Source organism: Diadema antillarum, unplaced genomic scaffold (assembly GCF_040938485.1).
Source record: "Diadema antillarum isolate AM-2024a unplaced genomic scaffold, OU_Dant_1.0 seq00001638_RagTag, whole genome shotgun sequence".
Lineage (NCBI taxonomy): Eukaryota > Metazoa > Echinodermata > Echinoidea > Diadematoida > Diadematidae > Diadema > Diadema antillarum.
In genome coordinates, this window is record NW_027272344.1 from 546,958 (window position 1) to 568,167 (window position 21,210).

At 36.2% G+C, this 21,210-nt stretch overlaps 1 protein-coding gene across 1 annotated transcript in view; it reads left to right on the plus strand.

Moving 5' to 3' along the window:
- Positions 1-473: 473 nt before the first annotated feature.
- Positions 474-21,210, plus strand: part of LOC139711300 (polycystin-2-like) — a 35,320-nt gene continuing 14,583 nt past the window's right edge. Inside the window, exons 1-7 of the mRNA XM_071623205.1 lie at positions 474-1,048; positions 6,598-6,711; positions 14,307-14,437; positions 16,565-16,818; positions 17,501-17,725; positions 19,848-20,076; positions 20,647-20,817. Of these exons, the coding sequence (XP_071479306.1) occupies positions 649-1,048; positions 6,598-6,711; positions 14,307-14,437; positions 16,565-16,818; positions 17,501-17,725; positions 19,848-20,076; positions 20,647-20,817 (1,524 nt within the window). The 5' untranslated portion in view covers positions 474-648. The remainder of the gene's footprint in view (positions 1,049-6,597; positions 6,712-14,306; positions 14,438-16,564; positions 16,819-17,500; positions 17,726-19,847; positions 20,077-20,646; positions 20,818-21,210) is intronic.

Here is a 21,210-nt window from a genome sequence, read left to right on the forward strand (position 1 = left end):
AATACAGACCATTGCGAAATGATTAGAGAACAAATTAGACAGAATTCTGATTTTTTTTTTCTAATGTTAATTTCTTTCTCTGGAAACCGGTTTGATTTTTTTTTTCTTTTATGTGAATTTCATGTAGCACGTGACGCCAAACTCATCCTCCCGCTTCCACCACCTCCTCCGCTTAATACCGCATCTCATGTCTAAGAAGTAGACTAGACTTTCTACGGCAACTCGTCAGTATCGATCGGGGCTCTTGAAGTTGGTGTCTTGCGTTCTCCCGCTGCGAGAGACTGCGCTGGAAAATCCACGAAAACACGCAAAGTTTTGCTGCGCAGAGATCATCATCATTCTCTTCACACACCTCCAGCTCCCATTGTGTAGCACAATCGAACGGTTTATACAATGCACTAGTGGAGGGTGGTGTTTGGTGTACACGTACACACGCGTACAATTCAATGCGCGGATCGGCGGATGCAACAGAAGTGAGTTGAGCAGGTAGAGAGGACGTCGTACCGGTTGTCTTCTAAAGTTTTCATCGCGTGATGCTGATGAATACTTAGAGATTGATGAGTACGATTGTACCCGAATAACATCAAACCCTGTTACGTTTTGCTTGTCAGGTAATCTGAGTAAATTGTTGCAGAGAGGGCCTTCAAAATGAGTTCCAACAGGCGGGTGAGTCCATCACCTAGGCCTTCTCCTCGTCCGGGCTCCAGTGCGAGCGGACTTTCTCTACAAGACGAGATGGAAATGGACAAAATCGAGGAGGAGGCAAGGAGACCAGGCAGCTCTGCATCTCGCAATGCCTGGAACGACAACGAAGGTTTTGACATGGGTACAGAAGAAAGGAATGTTCACAGCAGTTTTGCCGAAAGAGAATATGATGATGATGAAGAAGAGGAATCGGATAGCGAGGACGACGATCATGCACCTACTGCCATGGAAAATGAAGTTTACGTCGGTGGTCAGATCAGAGCGATGGACCCGAAAGTTGCCAAGGCAAAAGCGGAACGGGAGAAGGCGAGTTGCTGGGTTAAAATTGGCCGAGGAATCAGATGTGAGTAACAAAATAGATTTTTCTATTAAATTATTATAATTTGTATAAAAATTCCATCTCGCATGGAATGTACATGAAGTAGAGTTTAGAGTGTGAAATGAGGCTCTTCAGAAAGGAAGTGGTGTAGACCTCTAAGTTTAAAGTATGAGAAGATAGGTGATGTAGTGTTCACAAACTTATAAAATAGGCCCCTAACTTGATTAAATAGTATTATTAAAGAAACCTAGACAAGCTTAATAGTAGTAGAATTAAATAGATACAAGTTTTGTCAATTTTTTAAACTCAACAAAAACTTTGATAGTCATTAAATTCCTCAATGTTTACATGTTTCAACCAAGGCCAACAATGAGTAGAGCAAAGTCAGAAATATCTTAGGTCTCCGCTGCACTGACAAGTCCAGAAATGTTCAGCATTTTTATTGCACTTAACACTGAGAAACAAAATCCGTCAAATAGAATGCATGCTCTCCACTTCTGATTAAAGTCTAGAATAAGATATCATTCCAGGTGTGAAGAAATGCATATTAGATATGATGACTTTTTTAGAAATTAGATTGTAACTACAAATGATGTAGGCCAACAGCAGCATGATTTTATTCTTTTTTTTTTTCAGAACCAACAGGAGAAATGTTCCATGATGACATACACTATAAATTGCTTTTGGTATCCAATGCATTTATAATGTAAACAAGAACTTTTTCATGCATTTCAATATGGCAAATCTTGACTCTCACCAAATGTGCAATATTAAAATGCATGCAAACGTTTCTGGTTTTACATTGATTGTGTTGTGTCAAAATGATGAGCATAAATGGGTTAAATTCAATTCAATTCATTTCAATTCAATTCAATTCAATTCAATGTCAATGCAATGTAGTTTTGATTTATTTTTAAAACAATATTTGTGATTAGAAGAGCCATCCCTTATACTGTAGCCTCACTTCCTAAGTGCAAGAGATAATTAAATCCTCTGCTGACAAATTAATCAAGAAAAGTGTCAATCAAGGACCAGCTTATTTTGCTATGTGACACATCATATGCATTTATCAGAGACACCTGCCAGAATACTCTGGTTAGTTGAGACTGTAGTCTTCAAAGGGTTTAAGTGCTCATTTTGAGAGTTCCTGGTTCAATGGCCATCTCGTCATTAGAAGATGAATTGCCCCAAAACAAAACAAAACAAAACTCAGTCCTACCTTGTGCACATGTTGATGGTATGTAATTTGATCCATAATTCTTCATTTTGTGTGCATCCCAAGAAATGTGTTAAAAGTTTTTTGTTTAATTTACGACTGTAGCACAACCATGTTCACAAAGTTGTTTTGACACAGTAGTAATCAGTCAAAGTTTCATTTTAACCCTCCCTGAAGAAGAGGGAAATGCATCACAGTTAGGGTTCTGATTGACCAATAAGGGTACTTTCTTTAGAATTCTGATTATTTGTGAAATTTTCTGTTGAGAATTTCTAAGCAAACATACACATTTGATGGTAATATCTAAAAAATCAGTGTATTATTGCTTAGGGGTGGAAATGACTGAGAATATGAAGTTTCTTGATTTTATAGCATTGAGGGAAATTTAACAATTGTTAAGACTTCTCATTTCATAACAATCACAGTATATAACATTTGGTAGCATGAAATGGCAATGCATTATTGTGCAATAATGGAAATTAGTTTAGATAGACTGGCAGTACTATACCTGTGAATACAGGAGTACATTGGTACAGATAGGTGTAGATTTGAGGGATTATCAACTTCTTATACAATTAAAAGAGTAAAGTCCCTAATAGATTGTTAGTAATATAAATAAGACAAAACCAAGTAAGTTTGGGAACGTGAAGTTAAAATTGTTGAAAAGTGCAAAAGAGTTCACACACAATCACATACAATGTACTCAAAATAGAAGTGGTAAGATTTCATGATAATAATACATTATATTTATAACTTACTGAATACAATACATTCTAAGTGCAAGGGGAAAGCGACAAAAGGAAAAGAACTAAAAAATAAGATATGAGAGATAACAAATTTGAAAGTACAAATTACATGTACCTGAAGAAAAGAAAATAATGATGTACACCAGTATGTAACAGTAAATGAGCAGGTGCAGGTAATATGATTTGCACAAAGGTACTCTGTGATAGTTTCCACATTTAAAGTTGTGCATATGGATGATCATTCTTTTATGTGAATCCAATATAATCCTTTTTTTCCCTAGTCATCATTGCTAATTCATTAAAACTTTAGAAGGATCTGGTGTGAAAGTATCAATTTCATATTTTTGGAATCAGTAAAAAAAAAAAAAGAGGAAATTTGGTGCAGATTTGTGCGCACTGCAGTGCTTTATCATCACATGTGACAGGTTACCAATATCACCGTCCTCATGTTCAAATGAAAGTAAACAGTTTTAGAATTTTTTTCCCCAACTTACAAACTGCTGTGTAAAGCAAAGTTAGTTTTATTTTGCCATAGTCATAAAGTTAATACAGGAGTGAAGAATATATTTTCACTTTGAGCAAGTCTAATTAGGACAAATTGGGCTGCCGTTGTACTCTGGACACAAAAAAAAGGAAATAAAAAGAAAAAGGTCCGCCTCGAACAGAATTCATTGGTGCCTCAGTCATGAATGTATTGTACAACTTGTACGTGTACGATGTACAAAGCTCTACATATTCTGTTGTTTATGTTTTGCCCAAGGTTGCTTTTCCCTTCTCCCACATTTCGACCAGTCTGCTGTGTGTGCCATTTACATTGTAGATGAGATTACAAGTGCTACAAAAAGATTAGCTTTGCAATTCAAGCATAGAAATTGCATGCTGTATACATAGGTCTCACTGACATTTTTCTCATAATCATGAAAAATTACACAATACATCAAAGTTTACCATCAGATCATCAGTCTTGTCAAGGTATGCACTGCAGGCATGTGACAGCAATCATCTTTTCGCTCATATAAATCAAGCCCAAATGCAGCATGAAGGGACATGCCTTTGTTTTGCATCCAAATGGTGCTGTTTTCTGTGCAATCTCCAGTGCCATTCAAATTAAAAATTGATCTATTGTGTGTCACCATGGCAATTTGCTGCGATCAATCAGCCCTGAATGGCATGGGTCTTGATCTTGATGCAATTTACCAGTGGACTGTCAGTGACAGCATGTGCAATAATTTGTACAGTGTACATAGGGCAGAATGGCTGTAGCTTCAGCCGTTGACCATTTACAGTATGCTGCTTTAGGTTAAAATATAAAAGATACAAACTCTATGGTAGCATTTTTTTTTTCATTTATTTACAAGAATTAAAACTAAATGTGAGCCTGAGCAGCAGGCATGATGTTTTCCAAGGGCTGTCATATTTTCATTGAATTATTGAGTGGTATTGTGAGTTGTATGTTTCACTGGAGAAGTTGCTGAGCTAGCAAAACAAAGTGCATCATCTCTGGTATAGAGAATGACAAAATAATGCAAACCACCGTTTAATATCTACACACCTTCTTCCCTGGTCCTTCGAAAAAGATACCGAGGAGTGGATACTAAACCTTTCACAAACCAGCATTAACTATTTTCAGTGAAGCCGTGATATGATACTCTTTATGTACATTGCAGAGGAATATAGTATGTTGCTGCACTGGAGTCTGCCCAAAGAGCGGGTAATTAGATGTGTTGTCGTGGATGTTGTTGATTTGATCGTAATTTATCCAAGCTTTAGATTTTGCACAAGGTGATTGTAATGGGATGTTTAATGAGAAAGTGTGTTCCTACAATATCTTGTGATACATCAGACTCTAGCAAGCAGGGTATTGATTCCCCACTAACCAATATTGATTGTGTATGCCTCATATGTAAGTCAATAGAATGCCCTTGAAACAGATCTGAGGGGCTACAATTGTTCTTGTAAGGTTGTAACATGTAGCAGAAGTGTTTTGTGTACTGGAAGTAATGCTTGTTGTTTCATGTAGGAAGTATCTGTAATTATAATCCAAGCGTAGTTTTTAATAGCTGAGCTGGGTAGCTTCTGAAATTTGGTTATAATTTCTTGTGGTATGTCTTATTTTTAACTATATAGATTTAAAAGCAACACTTGGGCTTAATAAGTTGTTTTGCTATTCAAATTGACAATAACATTCCAGCTTTTAATGTACATGTATTTTTTTCCTGTCAGTGTATTTAGAAGTAGGAAAAAAAAAAATAACACTTACTAATATACAACTGCAAGTATGTTGTATACTTGTAGACAGCATACCGTATATTTGTGTTAGTTGTGCTTCCCAGTGTGCTATAAGTATTACCTCGCAGAAAATGAAAAGTCGAACGATTTTTAGATTAGTGAGCAACTGATTTTTCGCGGGGGGGGGGGGGGGGGGGGGGGGGAAGGGTCATAAACATTACATCCAGGAACACATGGACCGGAGATTACTCTTTCTTTTTTTTCTCTCTCTTTTTTTAAAGTTAGAACCGTGTAAATGCAATGATAGTGTAAACACAGGAAAGAAGAAATTATCAAACTCAAGGCAATCACATGAAATGAAGCAGTTGTTTGAAATGAAGCAGTTGTTTGAAGTGAATTTGAATAAAACATTACATTGACGTAAGTCATTAAGAAAAAAAAATGATAAAAGAGATCATACAAAAAGTGCATCACACATGCAGTATTGCATGTTTTTTTTTCACATAGAATGAAGTATACAAACTTTTGATTACAAATAGCATGCTGATTGATAAGAAAAGAGTTATCAAAAGCAATAGTTTGAAGAGAGATAGAAATATTGCCAGTCACATTTGTTCGTTTCTCTTTTCAACATAATGCTCTGCTGTGTACCAGAATTATACATAAGGCTTTCTTTTTGTCAACATTTTTTTAAAGGTCTAATTGAAGAATTCATTATCATTCATTTAGTGCACAGGCTGTTTTCAATACAACAGTTTCTGTTCACAGTAGGTTATGATATGACTGGGTACCTGACATTACCTATTCTCTTGGACTCTCAAGAGATAGCTGAAGCATTTTGATTACTATTCAATCAACAAATCCTTTATTTTTCTTTGTTAGATGCGGAGTGTGCCTTGACATATACCTTTCAATGACCCCTAGACTTTTTTTTTTGGAGGCATTGTGATGACTTGCAAAAGAGGGTTATACTTTATGTTTTAAATAAGAATTTGCAAAACAAGAAGAGTGGTTTTGAAATGTGCTTGTTGAAGATTGAATTTGCTTTTCATGTGCATGGACTAAACAGTTACTGTTTTGAACATTGATTACTATCACACTGCTTGAACTATTTGTATTTTATGTATCAAATAAATTAAACAGGACACAACTGAAACATGCCTGTATTAAGATATGAGACTTCTATACAATGCTTCAGTTTGGAGGAGCCCTATAAATTATGAATACATTTTCAATGAAGAAGGACTTGTATAGATACTATAAAAAGTGAATGAATGTCATTATGATAGTGATAAATGTAAATTCATGTGAACAGGAAAGAAGAGATAGCACTTCTTCTGGTTTCATATTCTGTATGATTTCTGCATTTTTTCCCTTTCCAGCCTTGTGGAGGACCAGACAGACGGAAGACACAACGGTTGATAAAGAACTCCATGTCAAGACTACGTTGAGAGAATTGGCTATTTACCTCGTTTTCTTGGTTGTCATATGCATCGGTAAGTCGAGAAGGAAAGAAGTGTACCCAAAACCTGCTAAAAATCTTAATTTTTATTCCATCTTTTATTTGTTAGTAATGTTGCATCAACAGCCTTTTGTATGTTCTCTTTCTCTTTGTAGTTTACATGTTCTGCGACATCCATTGATGCTGCCCTTAAAACAGGGAATGTGTATGATTGCTCATGGTAATAGACTATTAAATTTCATTGTTTTACTTCTTGCGCAGTAGCACAAGGACGTAGGGTACCGACTTATTTATGACAACCATTTTATGATGTAGTGTGTAGCTAGCTATAACCACTTTGTACGTGTCTATAGCTGCTTTGTTCACATCCCCTAAAAGCTAGTTATAGATCGCTCTTTTCATCCTGTCTGTACTCCATTGTTGCAAGTACCATGAATCTTTAATGATCCCTCCCAGATAATGCAGCATTTGGTCGGGGAAAGGTAGGCACTAATCGATCCTGTGAGATAGTCAGCTCTTCGACAGCCCCCTTCCGTGGTGTTGTGGGTGTCTGTAAGCTCTCCCTACAGGAGATGACAAAGAAAGGCTTAGGCAGTCATATAACGGAGATGCTATTATTGTGTAGCGCAGTGAGTCAACAATGCAGGGAATGGGCATGAGGAGGGATAAATTGATCTGCATAATAATAGAACAAAACTTCCAGAAACCTTGGGAGAAGATGTGTTGATAGAGTTTGCATGCTCTTTGACTGCAGTACAGATTGTAATCCCGGAATTTGTAGAGCGAGCCTTTTCAAGTGTTGAGCGTGTATGTGTGTTGGAATGGGCTGTGGATGAGAACTTGAATGCATCAGCCAAAATTAATCTAGATGAATCCTTTGTTTGAATGAAGACACAGATAAATGGTTGAAAGCCAAAAGCACATTAATGTATAGAGAAATACATGTATGTATATGAGTAAATGAAACTAACAACATAACAGAAAATTATTACTGGAAGTACTGAGTGTAGAATGAGGTAGGGACAAACATTTAAGCAATATGGTGCAATCTCATGTACATGGATGCACAACTTAACAAGAAAACAATTAAATATTCCATCATAATCCCTTGAGATCAACGCACAGTTACCATCATATTTGTGCGAGTGAGGTATTATCCATCAATATTCAGCATAGCCCTTTGCGCGATGAGCAGTGATCGTCAGTAGCCATGAGGCGCCAGCCTCAGCAGTTGCCACGGTAGCATCAAGCCGTTACCATGGCGCCACCGGCATCAGCAAATTTGATGCATGCCTCATTTACCGTCAACATGCAGCATCATATGCAGTAGGCATCCATGCCTTGCTATTCTTTGTCACAGACCCTTTATGCACCTTGTCCATGGATGCTCATTAATCTATCTGAAGTGGGTTTGACGACAAAGTAAATGTTCAATTTCTTGACTAACAGAAATGTTCAGTAAAAATTTATCTAGCTCAATCAGAACAACACAAAATTTAATTTGATTAAGATGTCTTGCTCCAGGTGAAGATGAAATGATAGTAATACAGTGTACTTTGCGTTCACTATGAAAGACATCGAGTATCAAAGGTGATTCAAACAGACACGAAGGACCAGTGCAGCGAACTTGCAGAATTTGAATGCTAAACATGTTCATGGTCATGCCTTTTGTCCAACAAAATTGTTTGTGAAGGACACATCATTCATGTGAAAAGCCAGTTTAAATGGCAGTAGTTTGTTGGGGTTTTTTTTATTGCTATTTGCCATTTTTACAAGGCTCTATTTCATTAGAGCTTTCATATGGTGGTAATGAGGTATTTTTAATATCCTTTTGTATGAAGTGGAATTGTTGATTGGGTTCTAGCTGTTTTTCCACTGTGCGTACAGCGTTGCGGATTTAATTGCTGCCATCCATATACTCAGCTCTAATGAACTGACATTGCTTGAAAAACATGATACATCAGAAGAGACAGTCTCTGTAAATTGCAGTGTTTTGCCATCCCATTAGTTTTTCTTATTGTAGGTAAGTGCCTCATTTTCCAAATTGTATCTTCTGATATTTTCAGACTCTGAGTGAGCATGAATAATAGCAAAAGAAAATGAAAGTCCATTTCAAAAATGCCACAACTCTTTTTAATTTTCTTTGCTGCTCTATAACAGAATATGGCCATTTTTACAATCAGTGGTGTAAAATGCAGTATTGGCACTAATTGGTGTATAACTTTCTTATACACTGACAGATATGCATTATTTTTTCTCATAAACTTACCACCCACAGTGTCTACCTTGGGTACCTTAATGAACTTTCCTCTCTTTTTCTTTCAGATGTGGCAGGCACTTACATGCTTGAAATCCAACACTTTTGGTGTACTCACTCTGACATTGATAGTATTTTTGTCAGAGCTAGCATATTAAATTGTTTATACCTTTTCATTATTTTTGTTGCTGTTTTGATAGACAGGTATCCAACTTTAAGAACTATTATGTTTACCAGGTTCTGCTTTGTCTTCTTTAAATACTGAAATTGTCCAAACTTTATGTTTCGGAGGTGACATTTTCCGTTAACAATTAACCCCTCTTTTGAGTTAGCTCTTGTTCACAATTATAAAATTCAACTTTGCTAATTTCCATCAAAACAGAATAGTAATCAATCTGACTTAACTTTGATCCAAAGATTATTTAATTCAAATAACTTATCATTTTTTGGTGAGCGTTTATAAATTTATGTAACTTTTCCGTTAACATTTCTGTCACCTCCGAGACAACAGATTTATGTATTTAATTTTTTTATTCTTGATATCAGTTATACATTACATTTGCAAAAATGTAACATATCCCCTCACGTTATCTCTGAAGGAAGGTAGTAGAAATAAAGCCTGTTGTTTTCATTTCGGAGCAATTTACAATTTTCCGTTAACACTTGTCACCTCCGAAACACTTGTCACCTCCGAAACAACAGGCATATTATATTTGATAATTTCTCGAAGACCAAGCAATTTTGTTTGATTCTGTCCAATTGACAGGAATCTCTTTTGGATGACAATAGTAATATGGCAACAGGAAGTGAGAATTTTCTAGGGATTAATAAAAGATTCAATAAAAACTAAAAATAACTGTTTCGGAGGTGACAAAACACTGTTAACAAGATTTTTTGTTCATTTCTGTTGAAGAGAAACCATATCATGTACACCAATGGTTTCATTTATTTTAGTAACATAAGTCTCAAAGTGGAGAAATCAACTACCACACTCTCACTCTTTTTTTTATTACTAGACTGTACGTTTTAGGGCAAATTTACATTTTTTCACTTTTTTTAACAATGAGAATGCACAAAATACACCCATCTGTTGTATATATAATATTGTAATCAAGATAATTTCTCCTGCTTTAGTTAAGTAAACATATAGATGCTTTCATCTTAGAAGCTTGATTTCCAACAAGCAATTTAGTTGTGAAAATTTACCAATCACAGCTTTCCATGTAGGTTGCTTTTTCCTGTGTTTCGGAGGTGACATTGTCCGTTAACACCATATTGTTATGTGATAGTGAAAGGCAAGACTTCAGTTCCTTTTCACTATCTATTAATATTTTCTAATACATTCAATATCTACAAAATCATCACAACAGAAGTGACTTTTGTATACATACAGTGTAGCTCACCAGAATTCCCTTGATACCAAAGTAATACATGTGGCAGTTCATGCATGCCCTAGTCCACAATCTTTAAAAAAAAAAGAATGTAAAAAAAAATCATCAAATAATCAAACTCCACAAAAAGGCCACATGCCTATAGCTGGTGCACAACTTGTTCTTGAATTCATAGTTGTTGTTTTTCCATGTACAATGTGGTAATCATAAACAAAATTATGTGATTTTTTGTTAATATGACAATAATTATTACATTTTCCAAGTTGAACCAACTGTTTATGACATTGTATTTTTTAAGATTATTGAAGTTATGTGACAACTAAAGTGAACAGAGGAACAAGTCCCAAGGACTGGAAAGGGAAAGATAAAAAAAAAACAAGATTTGTAGTTCTATTTCAGTACTTTTGATGAGGTGTTTACCTTGTTTTGTTATTATGTTTTATCTTAGAATTTGGCTTTAAGTACTGGAATTTCAAGGAAAAGAAAATGGTTTCTTAAAGGACAAACCCACTTTCACATGTGGATTGAGTGAATGCAAATGTTCAACAGTAAAACATATCATTGAAAGTTTGGGGGAAATTGGACAATCCATTCAAAAGTTATGGGTTTTTTAAGTATCTGCGCAATCACTGCAGGATGAGAAGACTACGACAGTGTATGATGTCACATGCATACAACGATATAAGGAAAATATTTATAAGTGAATTTCACAAAACTTTACTTTTTGAAAAAAGTGCACATTTCTTCAACTTGCTTCTGATGTATTTTAGGGCAATATTATTCACCCTGCCGTCCAAAAGAGAGAAGTCATGTGTTCTTTTTTTTATGCAAGAAAAGTGAAAATACAGAATGTTGAATTTTCTTGATACTTTCTCTATATCCTTGTACACATGTGACATCACAAGCTATAGAAGTCTTCTCATTCAGCTTTGACTGAGCAGAAACTTTAAAAGTCCATAACTCTGGAACGGATTGCCTAACTGTCCTCAAACTCTCACTGATGTGTTTTACTAATATTGCTATATTTACTCAACCCTCATGTCTATTGAGGTGAACTTGTCCTTTTCCAGTTTCGGTCCCTTATAGGTTTATTTGAGACCAGTTTGTGTCCGGGACCTTCTGTGAAGTTGATGGGGAAAATTACTGAACAAAAACAAATTTTCCCCTCAAGTTCACAGAAAAGCATTATGCTGCTCTCTTCAGCTGGGAAACACAAACTGTTGTCTTAACCAAACTGTAAAAACCTGTTAAAGATTAGTATGAATTACAATCTCGAACAAAATATGAGCTGGTATCCATTATCATGAAAGAGAATAACCAAACAAACTAACAAGTAAGAACTGAAAGAAAGAGCTTATATTTGAAAATTAAAGCCATGAGGAAAGACATGAATGTTCACTGAATAGTTAACACCTGAGAAGTTGGGTTGTCTGTGTGTTGTGTCACCTCAAAAACAATAAAATGTTTTTTCTTATCATATACTTTTTACTCTCAAAAGTGACTGTTAAATATGCATGATTTGCAGGTGATTTTCAATCAATTCAAAATGATATGTAAAATATATTTTAGTAATGTCAACAGTTTAAATGAATCTGGTGTATAGAAAATTTATCCCAGATGAACCAAACACCTTTCACCAGTATTATAACATTTGTATGGTGGCTATCAAGGATGATGAAGAATTCATGAACATCCTTGAATTAATCTATTCATAAAACTATGTGCAAACAAAAACGTACACAAGTCAAATAAGAATTTTTGCTTTTGGTATTCATACCGTATGTCCTCGCCAAAAATCATAGTGGTACCCTCCGCAACAATAACTTTAAAGATAGTGAATCAATCTAAAATACAATGTAAGGGATTGAAACTATAACTCATTGCCCACGCCTTACAGAAAACCCATTCAATTTGCTTCAGAGGTCAAAGAGAGTTGAGGATTTTTGTAGAGCATGTGAGGAATCCCTTCCCTCCAAGTTCTGCATGTGTTTACACATTAATACTTTCCAAGAGCATCCAAGTGCTGAACTTGGAAGAATCAGACTCCTGACATCCTTTATAACAATCCACATTTCTTTGAGATCACTTAACCAAATTGACTGGGGCTTTCTGCAAAATAGAGCTAAGATGTTATAATTTAAGACCCCATAGTAGAATTTAGTTGATTTAATCATATTGGGTGCTATCAATGCAAAAGTCTAATTGTAAATTCTTTTGGGGGGGACATACTATCAATACATGAACACAATGTTAACATTGAATGTCACCTCCGAAACAAAGTTATTCTTCCCTGGTGTTGTGGAATAAAATATTCTGAGAGTAAAGAAACATTACTGAAATGATCTTACACCCTCATTTCAATTTAAAGTAGAAAATGGAATGCCATGTTTCTTCAGGTTACAATATCTAGCTTATGTCCATCATATTCTTACTGTAAATTAATATTTTAACACAATGTTAACATTGAATGTCACCTCCGAAACAAAGTGATTCTTCCCTGGTGTTGTGGAATAAAATGTTCAGAGAGCAAAGAAACATTACTAAAATGATCTCACACCCTCATCTCAAGTTAAGGTAGAAAATGGAATGCCATGTTTCTTCAGATTACAATATTTAGCTTACATCCTTCGTCCAAATGGAAGGCAAACTACCGGTACCCATGCTAATTAATGAAGTGTAAAAAAACACTTGTTCTGTGTGGTTTATCTGCTTGAAACAGGAGTTAATTTCTTGTTCTCGAGTTATAATTATTAAAAACATTGATAAAAAGAAGAAGTTTTTGTGTTATTGTCACTTATTCTCAAAATAAGTGAGTATTAATATTAATGTCACCTCCGAAACATTCTAATATGTTAACTGTCACCTCCGAAACATCCATGTGTGAAAAATCCAAGTTTTAAAGAAATGATTGGAATTTCATTTAACCTACATAGGAAGGTAGCCCTTCTTAAAGACTTATTATAGTAAGAGTTTGACCTGGCCTGCCCTCCAATAAATAGTTAAAATCTTAAAAATTACATGTCAATTGGTATTTTTTAGCAAAAATTTATAAATCTCATGTATTTTTTTAAATTCACTTTATATTCAACCCCCAAATAGTTTTGATTCACAAACTATATATTGTTGTTAACCATATAAACTTTGCATGGTGAAGTTTGACTACAGAGTTTTGTCAATATGGTGCAATTCATGAAAGCAAAATTTTGCTTAAATTTACTTCAGGTGCCAGGGTTTTCCTTAAATTACACCAATAACCCTTCAGCTTTAAGGTCTGAAATGTTATTTTTTCAAAAATTTGAATACTTTCAAATAGGAATCAAACAGAATAATGAAAAAATATTTTGTTTGAAATTTTGACCCTCCGAGTACAAAAGTTACACCACTGATCGTAAAAAAGGCCATATGCAAAATCAGAAGTCTTGTTTCCAATATACATCACATCACTGTACTTGCATACCTTTTAAAGGGATGATATAGTATTGATTGAGCTGAGGATTCAGCCTTTAACTTTTTGCGAGATACTTTATGAAATGTGTAAATCCCAATGGAATCCCATTTCTTTGCTCATTTTTCCACTAAATGTTAAAGAGCTTACAATTCTAATGGGAATTCAAAGTTAATTTGATGAAAATCAGTTTGGAAATGGCTGAGATATCCAAGGGCAAAGTAAAACAAAGCAATCCTGATAAAAGATTGGTCTCACCTTTTGTAAGAATTGCTTTGTTTTGGATATCTCAACCATTTCAATACCAATTTTCATCAAATAGATTTTGAATTCCTCTTAGAATTATGCTCTTTCATACACATTTGATAAGAGGTTTCTCATTATCTCAAAAAATCTCAACTGTAACTGTACCAAGCATCCCTTTGAGCAGTTTTCCACATTACTTTCAGTCAGTGTAACTCAACAATGTTTTTGTATGCAGTGGCAGTCTGTAAAGATGTCTATGATAATAAATATTGCACATTGTCTCCACACAGTGACCTTCGGCATGACAGACTCGCACATGTACTACTACACCAAGGTCATGTCAGAGCTGTTCCTGGATACCCAGTTCCCTGACACCAAGAACACCTTCCGCGGGATGACCACCATGCACGACTTCTGGAGGGTGAGTCATGATCTCTATAGCAAATCTGCATCTTCTGGTCATGCATGCAAACGGAAGATCAGCAGATCTGTAGTATGCACTTCTACAGGAGTCAAAGTCCTGTATTATACAGAATAGCCATGCCTGATTTGTTTATATTGCATGTTACAGGATTGACTGAAGTTGCTGAATCCAGTTGGAATTACACACTGAGTTGATGATAGGTTGCTGTTGTTATGTTTTTTTTTTTCACTACATGATATATAGTATGCTGTGATTATGATTAACCATGATAAAACTTTAATAACCAGATATTTTATTCATGCTGCCATGACATCTTGGCTTCAATATGGGAAAACACCTCCGAAGGATGGAAGGTGGCAGAATAAACAGGAGTTAGAGAAGAGAGAGGGCAAACCTTGGTATCTAGTCATTCAGTGTTTTAGAGACAACTATGTTATCAGTGAAGAGAGGATTGTTTGGGGACAATATTTTGTCAGATAAAGATCAGCAGGGCATTAAAGTGCAATTTCTGCAGTGTGTTTACATTTTCTTTGATCGATTGAGTAAAATTTGCAACAAATGAATGGCAGATGCCTCATCTACAATGTAAATCAGACATGTTTGCACCAAATGGCGATAATTGGTCTCACGTACACGCAGGCAAACTGGGAGAGGCGTAAATTGGTTCGTTCTTAGAAATGAATGAAAATTATGTTTTTAGTCAGTAAAATCACAAATACAGCACCTGTTCTACTGAAAGGGATCATATAGTTTTGGTTGAGACTTAAAGGACAAGTTCACCTTCATAAACATAAGGATTGAGAAAATGCAACAATATCAGTAGAACACATCAGTGAAAGTTTGAGGAAAATCGGACAATCGATGCAAAAGTTATGAATTTTTTAAATTTTTGTGTTGGAACCGCTGGATGAGGAGACTACTTCAGCTTGTGAGTCATATGCGTACAACAGTATAAAGAAAATGTAAAAGAAAATTCAACATATTTTCACTTTTTTCGCATAATAAAAGAGCACTTGACTTGCCTCTTTCTAAAGGCAGGGGGAATGATATTACCCATAACATTTGTCGGTAAGGAGTCAGGGGAATGTGTACTTTTTTCAAAAGATGGAATTTTGTGAAATTCTCTTTATATTTTCCTTATATTGTTGTACGCATGTGACATCTAAGTTATTCATGCGTTGCAGTAGTCTTCTCATCCAGCGAGTACTGCACAAAAACTTCAAAAATTCATAACTTTTGAACCGATTGTCTGATTTTCCTCAAACTTTCAATGATGTGTTCTACTAATGTTGCTACATTCTCTCAATCCTTATGTTTATAAAGGTGAACTTTTCCTTTAACTTCAGGTTTTTATCATTTTTTGGTGAGATAGTGAGAAACCTCTAATGAAATATGAAAGAGCATGTAATTCCAGGAGGATTTCAACATTTATTTGATGAAAATTGATTTTGAAATGGCTGAGATATCCAAAACAGAGTGATCCTAATAAGGTGTGGGACCCACATTTTATTACGATCGTTTTGTTTTACTTTGTTTTTGGATGTTTCAGCTATCTAAACCCGATTTTCATCAAATAAATTTTGAGTTTCTCTTAAAATGGTATGCTCTGTGCTATTTCATAAGTGTTTTCTTGGTATCTCAAAAAAAAGTTAAAGCCCAATTTTCATCTCCACCAATACCGTACCATCCTTTTAAGGTCAAGTTCTAGCTTATTAGAATACTATAATAATATGATACGAAGGCTACACCTTGTTCTTATCAATTTTCTAAATGTCAAAATAGGAAAATTAATGAAGATTTGTATGCACATTGTACGTAGGTCAGTGACACATGTGAGGTGATAACATGATCATTACTTCTTTCCAATTTACACAAGTGTTTAGAACTGATATCACTGTTTTGCAAAACCATGTAAAACTTTCAAATCCAATAACTTGCCTTTTGAAAAAAGAAAAAATTACAGTCAACTATAGCAGGGTATGGAATTGCATCATGACATCCGAAACTTGTAGCAGTAGCAGCCATCAGGAGCTCAGCCATTGACTCATGTTCATACCACCACCAATTGTAAATGGTGTAGTGGTTCATCACTTCTTACATTTGCTTTAATCACTGCTCTTGCAGTTTGCTGAGGGACCACTTGTGGACGGTCTGTACTGGGAGACTTGGTATAACGATGACAATATCACATCTGACGAACTGGGCTACATCTTCTATGAGAACAAGCTGCTTGGCGTGCCGCGCCTGCGCCAGCTGAAGGTGACCAACGACTCCTGCACCGTCCACTCGGACTTTGAGAGCACGATCAGGACGTGCTATGCCGCCTATTCTGAGAGTGTGGAGGATATGGCCCCGTTTGGTCTCATGAACGGATCAGCGTAAGTGGCATTTTCGCAGCCTGATGACGTGCTGGCTTATGTTACTCACGCTGTTGAGATCATTGTGCTTTTGGCAGGCCGATGAAGTTAATGAGCCTGTCCTTGGTTTTGCCTCTGCAACGATAATCTGTAGCAAGCAAATGCTAGATGCAAACTGCCAACTCATTTTGCAATGTGAAATTGGGAAAATGTCCATTGGAGTTCAATTTATTATTGTTACGAAACTTGTTGAAACAAATTTAAAAGCACAAATTAGTAAAAAATTGCATTTGAAGACCTATATGAAGATGCTCGGGAGCATATACTTGTGTGGTGAAATGACATGCAGTAGAACACAAGTGATCATAGCAAATTCTTGCTCTTTGCTCAACTTCAGTAATCTACTACTGCTTCTTCAGATGAACTGCTGTTTGGTAAGATTGTCAACACAAGTACTCTCAAGCTATCAATCAGTAGTCCAATTTTAATGAAAACCTTTCATATTGAAACCTGTAGAAAGTTTACTTATATAGTAAATGGCAAACTAAACAGTGTTCAAAAAGTAAGATATTTCATAGTAATGAACACTTTCTATTGAGGAAATAACTCGACTGGATTACCATGTACCTGTTAGCGTAATGTAATGTCCTAGTGAATTGCAAGTAGCCTCAAACTTTCCTCTACCTCTCCTTTATTTGTATAGGTGGGTCTATAGTACGGAGGATGATCTAGATGGGTCAGGGCATAGTGGACTCATCACATCGTACGGCGGAGGCGGTTACTATGCCGACCTGAAGAAGACCAAGGACGAATCCCGGGCGATCGTAGAGTCCCTGAAAGAGAACCTTTGGCTGGATCGTGGCACCAGAGCTGTCTTCACAGACTTCACTGTGTACAATGCCAATATCAATCTCTTCTGTATCATACGGTAGGTTTTGTGCAAGTCTTTGTGATTTAGTACAACTATGTGGCATTTTGAGATGTAGATCAAATTCAGTTCTAGTTGCAAAGATTCTGCTAAGATGTGGAGATCAGCTGATGCAGAATTCTTATTTTCAGTTCGTCAGTTGATATAACGGTGATTGTGCAGTCATAAGATTACCTTGATAGATGAGACATGTTTGTTTTTTTTATGCCTCCGCCACGAAGTGGTGCCGGAGGCATTATGTTTTCGGGTTGTCCGTCCGTACGTCCGTCCGTCCGTCCGTGTGTCCGTACGTCCGTACGTCTGTACGTCCGTACGTCCGTACGTACGTCCGTCCGCTTTCGTTTACGCGATAACTTGAGTAATATTTACTGGAATTTTACCAAACTTGGTCCAAGTATGAAGTATGATGGGGCAATGATTTGATTAGATTTTGGGTGAAATCGGCTAAAGGTGAAAAGTCAAAGGTCAAGGTCAAATCATGAAATTGTATCCGTTTACGCGATTACTCAAGACTGGATAGAGCAAATTTCACCAAACTTCGTTAGAGGATGATGTATGATGGGACAATTACTTGATTAGTTTTTCAGTGAAATCGGACAAAGGTCAAAGGTCAAAGATCAAGGTCAAATCCTAAAATTTATCTGTTTACGTGATAACTCAAAACTGGATGAAGCAGCTTTCACCAAACTTGGTCCAAGGATGATGTATGATGGGACAATTAGTTGAGTAGATTTTAGTGACATTGGCAAGAGGTCAAAGGTCAAAAGGTCAAGGTCAAATGTTAAAAATGTTGCTATTTCCCCTATATCTATGCAGTGCCCGCAGTTATTTTCTTGAAACTTAGTGTAGACATGTACTACTGCGTAAAGATTCTCCAGAGAGAGCTTCATGTCATAAGGTCAAAGGTCAAAAGGTCAAAGGTGAGGTGAAAATGTTTTCACTTTTCTCGCAAATGGTTCAATGTACAATGTATCTTCATGAAACTTGGTACATATGCATGTACTGACTGGCAGGGATTATCTAGGGAATTTAGGGGTCATGGGTCAATAGTCAGGGGGTCAACGGTCAAGGTCAACTCCTCAAAATGTTACTATTTCCCTCATATACTAGTATATGCAATGATTGCATTATTAGTTTTAAAATTTAATATATGTACATGTATTACTTAATGGAGATTCTCTTGGAAATTTCCAGCCAGAAGGTCAAAGGTCAAAGGTTAAGGGTCAAAGGTCAGGTTTAAATGCAAAAAAAAAAGAGATATATTTTGTACTGTAATTACACTCATTCTTCATACCTTGAAAATTATACTCAATGCATAAACTTATAATAAGGTCGGTCAGAAGTCAAGTAAAAATGTTAAATTCCCCAAATATGTGTACCTGCACTCTTTAATAGACAATTATAGCAAACCCAGTTCGTGGAAAGTGAACATTTAAGATATTTCTGACAAACCTGTTATTTCGATATTTTGCCTGTTATGTGAAACTGTCATCACACATTGTGAAGACATTGTACTATACACCTATTGGGAGAATCATGCATTATGGCGGAGGCATCAGTCGCCATAGCGACATTTCTAGTTTGGTTCTGCTCTCAATTATTCTGTTTACTCAAAAGATTTGATGTGTTCTAGTAATACACTTGACACACTTGAAAGTTCTCTCTTTGAGTGGAAAAGTCACTTTTGTTTTTCATTTACCTTAAGATACAATTAACATTGTGGATATCTGAATAGCATTGTATGTTTCAATGACTGCCATGCAAACGTGAGAATGGAGGAGACCTACATCTGTATCATGAAGAAGTTGGCAGAAAAAAAAAAAAAAATTGCAATTCAAGCAAAGCATATCCCTTGGCCAGTGTAATTATACAAGTAAACAGCAAAATAGATCAGGGATGCTCGTTTTCAGGCAAGAGCCTAAATTCAGGCCTGGATAGTACCACATTTCAGGCCCTATTTTGTACAAAGTAGCCTTATATAAAGTATTTCAAGCCCTCTCTTTTATTCCAACTGGCATCCCTGATAGATTGAGTAGCCTCAAGAAACAGAATAAAGGGGCCTTTGATAATTCATACCTATTCTCTGCTGACTTCACTCTTTTTCTTTCTCTTTATCCATCAGACTGGTGGTGGAGTATCCCCCAACAGGTGGCGCCATCCCCTCCTTCCAGTTCCGCACTGTCAAGCTGCTGCGCTACGTGACGGCCTTCGACTACTTCATCCTCTGCTGCGAGGGCATCTTCTGCCTCTACATCCTCTACTACATGGTGGAGGAGATTTTAGAGATAAAGCGCCACCGCTGGTCCTACTTCAAGAGCACCTGGAACTGCCTGGATATCATCATAATCTTGGTGAATTGAAGGGCAATGAATGATGCATGCTTTTCTTCGTGTACAACATAAATGCTTTAGTTGAATTTTGAGGTTGTCATTTGTGTGTGTGTGTGAGAGAGTGCTCAATTTTGTGGATAGAAAGTGATGGAAAGTTGTCAGGTTTTAATGTATCAGTTGAAGACATCAATCCATCACGACTGCTGTATCGTAGTAAATTAATTTACCTAGATTTTATATATCATGCTATCAGTGGTGAGAGGTACCTCGGCACTCATTTCAATGTGTGAGTTTAAGTTGCAACATTAGTGCTTGACTCCATAATGAAAGTGTTGTGAAAATTTGTACTGACCTGCTTTGACTTTATGTTTGAAAATATTCTCTTCTAGTGATAACAGTATTGATTACTCAGATGTACATGCTGCATCATGGCACATAAATGTTAGTAGTAGGACATTTGGTAATTCAGTCCTACTTCATTATTTTCTTGTGTTTGTTTGTTCTATTCAGGCACTCAAAGCAAAGATTGATCAAAAGACTCATAGACTAATATTGTAAAGATTAGTTGTCTTTGTCATCATTTCTTCCCAGATCTCCATTGTCTGTGTGGCGTTCAGCTGCTACCGGACCCTGACTGTCGGTAACCTCATACAGGACCTCCTCGACCAGCCCAACATCTACCCCGACTTTGAGATCCTAGGCTACTGGCAGGATCTCTTCAACAACATCATAGCTGTCAATGTGTTCTTAGCATGGATCAAGGTATCTATTTGCTTTTTCCATCTCCCATCAGTCCCACCCTATCATTTTCCAGCATGCTTTGCTGGAACAATCGACAGTATCAAAACCTGTTGTGTTTCCATGACAGGCTAGAAGAATGACATTACGATTATCAAATTTTTGTTGTTAATGTATCAGTGGAGTAACAAGAATCCCAACCTTAACTTGATACACTGTTTTATAGCCACAATTGTACTTTGTGTTGGAAGTTTATTGTGTACCTACATGTAGTATCCAGCAAGAATGTGCATTTCCCTTTCCTCTTGTCTTGTATACACAAATCAAGACATTTCAGATATGTAGAAATGTACAACTACAGTTTTGCCACTGAGTCATGACATATATCAAACTGTTTCTCCATTTGTAAGTGTTATT